Below are 5,333 nucleotides of genomic sequence, written 5' to 3'. Positions count from 1 at the left end.
AGTATATGGATATTTGGGAGAGGGAAATCATCCTTAGGACTAGCTCTGTTGAGATCTCGATAGTCCACACATATTCTGATCTTTCCATCCTTTTTTGGCACTGGTACTAAATTTGCCAACCAAGTGGGGTAATTTGTGACCCTCACAATGTTCGCCTCAATCTGCTTGGTTACCTCTTCTTTGATCCTTAGACTCAAGTCTGGCTTGAACTTTCTTGTCTTTTGTTTAACGGGTAGGCAGGTGGGATCAATTGGTAGTCTATGTGAAACGATATCGGTGCATAACCCTGGCATATCGTCATAAGACCAAGCAAATATGTCGACATGTTGCCTAAGCAATTCTATTAACTCCTTCTTTCTTTCGGCCTCCAAATGTATGCTAATTCGGGTTTCCTTCACAGTTTCCTCATCTCCTAAATTGACAACCTCTGTTTCATCCATATTAGGTTTTTCCTGACTTTCAAACTTCTCGATCTCCTGTGGTAGATTTTCAGGCATCATGCTTTCATCATATTCTTCTTGATCGTGTTCGTTCTTTTCACTTTGCTCGATGGATTTATTACATGTCATAACCGTTGAACTAGGATTTTTAATATGAATGCTAAAAAGTATAAAAGGCGAGTAAAAATAAATAAGTAGGTAGAAATAATGAGACAATTTTTTTAAAGAAATTAAAGACTTTTATTTAAAAGCGTTCTAGCTTTTTAGAAAAAGCAACCAAAAACAAAGATCAAGCATGATACAAGCCTCAGCTTTGATCATTCAAATTTAAAAATACAAAACTACGTTCCACACTACCAGGACTCTTGTCAAAACAGGGACGGACTGATGGTCCAATTCTGTAAGCTTTCTCCAGGCTTGGAATCACGGATGCTCAATTTGCGGAGATCTATCTCTTCCTCTTCTCCAATCATGGCCACGAACAAATTTCCTATTCCTTCCACTATGTCATCGTCAGATATGTGATCTAGAATCGGAACTTGCTCTAGTACAAACGTTATCTTGATAGATCCCCTGTTGTGGACTCGTCCCGATGTAGATCCATATCTGAGTCCAGTGGTACCTTTCTGATGCTTCAGCTGGATGGGTTCAACTATGCCATTGGCCCTGGGTCCAAGTCCTGTCTTAGGTTGATACCCGTATTTCAACATCTCTGCTGCGACCATCTTCGCTGCCCCTAACAATTTCACACCAACCGACTCTAACTTCTTGTCAACCCTCACAGCTTGCATGATTTCTAAAGTGTGAAAAGTGGCTCCATCTAATTCTTCAGTTACTAGAACAGAATTGACAGAATAGATGGGGTGATTGAGCTCTCCATGAACAGTAACTTCTGCGTGACTCCACTCAAACTTTACACATTGATGAAGAGTTGAAGGAACTGCTTTTGCCATATGGACCCATGGTCTTCCCAGCAGCAGGTTGTAGTTCGATGACACATCCATCACTTGAAATAAAACAAGGAATTCTGCTGGTCCCACTTGCAATGTGAGATGGATTTCTCCAATGACGCTTCTCTGTGCTCCATCAAAAGCTCTCACCTTTACACGACTTTCCTCTATATCTCCCATATTCAAGCCTAAAACTCTCAGAGTTGTGAAAGGGCAGATGTTACATCCAGAACCGCCATCAATCAGAACTCGGGTCACAATCTTATCACGACATTTGACCACGATATGAAGTGCTTTGTTGTGTCCAGTCCCTTCCGTTGGTAGCTCATTATCATGGAAAGAGATTTTGTTAGATTCCAACACTTATCCAATTGTTGCAGCTAAGGTTTCACTTGCGGTCTCTTTTGGAATGCAAACCCCATTTAACACCTCCATCAAATCATTCCTATGAGCCTCATAACTCATTAGTAAAGACATTATGGATATATGAGCCGATGTCTTCTTCAGTTGCTCTTCGACTGAATAGTCTTTTGGCTGCATCTTCCTCCAAAATTCCGTGACTTCAGCATCGGTAATATTCTTTTTGGGATTCGGTTCCTTCCCAAGAACTCCTCGATTCAGATCCTCTTGAGCATAGCACCTTCCCGACCTAGTCATTCCATGAGCCACAGCGGCGTCAATCATCTTGCCCTTGGCTTCTGTTTTATAATCCCCTGGGACTCCTTTGGTGTCAAACTCAGCCTTTCTAGCAACTGTAGTGGTTACTACAACTCTCGGGAGATATGTTTGGACAGTAAGAGGTTCCCTTAGCTGAACAGTGATAATAGGTTGCACTGGAGATGCAGTGGCAGCTTCTTCGACGTTCCAGACAGGCGCGATGGTTTCTCCCAAGTTGTACTCTTCTTCTAGAGAAATCATGTTGACTTCTCTATTCTCATGATTTGGCAAAGGGTTGTTGTTCACATTCGGAGGTGTTGGAGTGCATTTTATTATTCCTCTTCTGATCAACGTCTCAACCTGGTTTTTCAAGCCATAACAATCTTCTGTGTCATGCCCTTGGATTCCCGAGTGGTAAGCGCATCGCTTGTTTCCATCAAAATTGTAAGGGATTGGGTGGGGAGTTTTCCCTCAACTGGCTGTAGTACTCCTGCTATCCTCAACTTTTCAAACAATTGAGCATAAGGTTCGGCAATGGGTGTGTAGGTGCGAGTATTTCTGGCTTTGAGATTTGGACGTGGTCTTGGCACATATGCTGGTCTGTTTTGGTGGGTTGGTGCTTGGAGTGGGACATGTGGTCTTGTTGGACTTTGGTATGTTGGTGCTCGAGGTGGATTATAGTGTGGTCGGGTATTATATACCGGGTACGAGGTGTATGGAGTATGTGCAACAATTTGGGGATTGTTGGGGTATTGGTGGGATTGTCCTCCATGTTGGTAATTGACGACTGAAACATCCTCTTTTTTCTTCTTGATGCCACCAATGGAGCCTGATTGTATGGCCTTACTTGCAGCTTGCAATGCGGCCATGGACTGAATTTTACCCGATTTGATGCCTTTCTCTATAAAATCCCCCATCTTGACCAATTCTACAAACTTTTGGCCCATCATTGACATCATCTTGTCAAAGTAGATACCTTCTTGGGCTCGAATAAAGTATTTTGAGAGTTCACTCTCATACAGTAGTGGTTGAACCCTTGCAGCCTCGGTTCTCCAACGTCGTGCATACTCCTGGAAATCCTCCGATGGTTTCTTCTGTATGTTGGCTAATGAGAACCTGTCCGCAGTGATTTCGGTATTAAATATGAAGCGATTCATGAAATCCTCAGCCATTTCCTGCCAGTTATACTATTTGCGAGGATCCTGGCGTGTATACCAAGTCAACGCTTCTCCCGATAGACTTCGAATGAACAACTTCATTCTCATCTTCTTATTTCTCCCTACACCGACTAACTTGTCACAGTATGCCCTCAGATGTGCGTGAGGATCGCTCTTTCCATCAAATATGTCAAACTTTGGGGGCTTGTATCCTACCGGCATGTCAATATCTAGGTGGATGCATAAGTCATCGTAATCTAGGCTCTCTGTTCCCCTAGTGACTTGCAGGTTTTTCAACGCCTTCCTTAGACCTCGAAGTTGAGCGTCTATCGACTCATCTTCTTTCAATCGGGCATCCTTCTCCATCTCTGCATATTGGTCAACCTCATACGGGACCTTGACCCTAGACGGCGTTGTGAAAATAGGGGCCTCAACAGCATATACAGGTGGTATCTGTGAATCGTAAGGAGCGGCGGTGTGTGCTCCAAATATCTATTGTGTCGCTGGGTAGGTAGGTGTGACGGGGTCTTGAGTGGGAAGGTCAGGAGCAGTCCTGATTGCAGACGGATGAGCTAATGGTGCTTGACCATGAACGGGAGCACGTTTAGGCATGTTTGGAGAATCTGCAAGAGGCAAGTCAGCTCTAGGGAAGTAGCTGGGCATCTTGAAAGTCGGGAAGGTAGTAGCCGAAAGCTTGGCCAAGTCTCGTACTTGACGTAGGTCCTCTCTCAAAATCTCAAGCTCTTGTGCCATGTGAGCCATCTTCTCATCATTTTGGATGTCGGCTATATTTTGAGAACTTTCAGGATTTTCTACTGGTATCATTATGTTTGCAGCAGCGTTAAATTCTTCTCCACCTGTCATCCTTCCCCTTGATCGAAGGTTGTATCGTGAGTCATCCAGTTCGCAAGTCGACACAAATCAACGTTCTTTTAGGGATTAACAAAACAAAATAAAAGAAAGAAAAAGGAAAGTATGTTAGTTTGGGAAAGATTTAAAAGTACAACAAGTATATAATACACATACACGCCAAGTTAACGACATTCAAATGTGTCCTATACGGAGCCTCTTTTTGCTAGAGGACGACCTATGTTGCAATCAATTTGATGATAAATGATCCATTAAACACATTTCAGATTTGGAATAACATAATTTTATTAATCAAAGATGCCTTTGCAATGAAGTACATGGGCGGAAACCTAAAAATGAAAGTACATGAAGGCCATACGGCGAACAAAAGGATGACAATGCACAGATAAGAATGAAAATCTAAGGCCATGTCGGAGCGTCGTCATCATCATCATAATCATAATAGGGCCCTGGATAGTACTCCGAGAATTCATCAATCTGGTTCGATCCTACCTCTTCGTCAAACCCCATCGAACCATACTCAGAGTGAGCTTTTTCCTTTGGATCCTCTTCCGGATCTTTCTCTTCCGGCTCCTCAGGATCTTCACTTGGATCCTCTTCAGGGTCTTCCTCTGGATCTTCTTCGATCATTGGTATTAAATGATTTACTGATCCTGGAATTATTTGATTGTACATTGGTGTTGTGAATTCAATGTGAGGGAGTACTCCCTGCTTAACCCAATTAATCCATTAGTTGTCCGCAATACCCACAATCCCCTTCGTACTTGGCCGAGCCAAATGTCTCACAGTGGTACGCCACACATAATATTCTGGCGTGCACCATTTTTCATTTCCTGCCTCTATCGTAATCATGTGATCCCATTCTAATTGCAAATTCCTTATACGCCCTGCTGGGACCGAAGTGAGATCATCCTCGTGTAGTGCCATATTTGCCCATAATGGTATATCTTGGATAACTCCGAATTGTCGTAACACTCGGAGAGGAGCATATGGCTGAATACCTCCTAGCCCGACCAGATTAATAAAATAGAGGTGTTGTGTCCTGACAAAAACCGATCCTCCCGTCCAAAAATACTTCCAGTGGATAGAATCTCCTATGAGGTTGGTCAAAAATGGACGCCACTCTTCCTCTCCCATAGGTGCGTCCCAATACCTAAGACGATCATTGTGGCTTTGGATCAAATTGCGGGCGTCTATCATGTAGTCCCTTTGTGGTTCTCGGCGATAGAAGTGCTCTATTGCCCAGATCTGTAATAATA

General features: G+C 43.1%; 1 protein-coding gene across 1 annotated transcript; it reads right to left on the bottom strand.

Annotated features, from left to right (window-relative positions):
• Positions 1-808: 808 nt before the first annotated feature.
• On the bottom strand, positions 809-2,308 carry LOC129900049 (uncharacterized). Its single transcript, XM_055975025.1, has 2 exons — positions 1,808-2,308; positions 809-1,714 (listed from the first exon to the last, which is right to left on the bottom strand). Exons 1-2 carry the CDS (start codon positions 2,306-2,308, stop codon positions 809-811), a joined length of 1,407 nt encoding a protein of 468 aa, XP_055831000.1.
• Positions 2,309-5,333: the final 3,025 nt, after the last annotated feature.

Source organism: Solanum dulcamara, chromosome 8, assembly GCF_947179165.1.
Source record: "Solanum dulcamara chromosome 8, daSolDulc1.2, whole genome shotgun sequence".
NCBI classification, from domain to species: Eukaryota; Viridiplantae; Streptophyta; class Magnoliopsida; order Solanales; family Solanaceae; genus Solanum; species Solanum dulcamara.
Note: the sequence above shows the minus strand (reverse complement) of the source record. Positions and strands in the feature narration are given on the sequence as shown.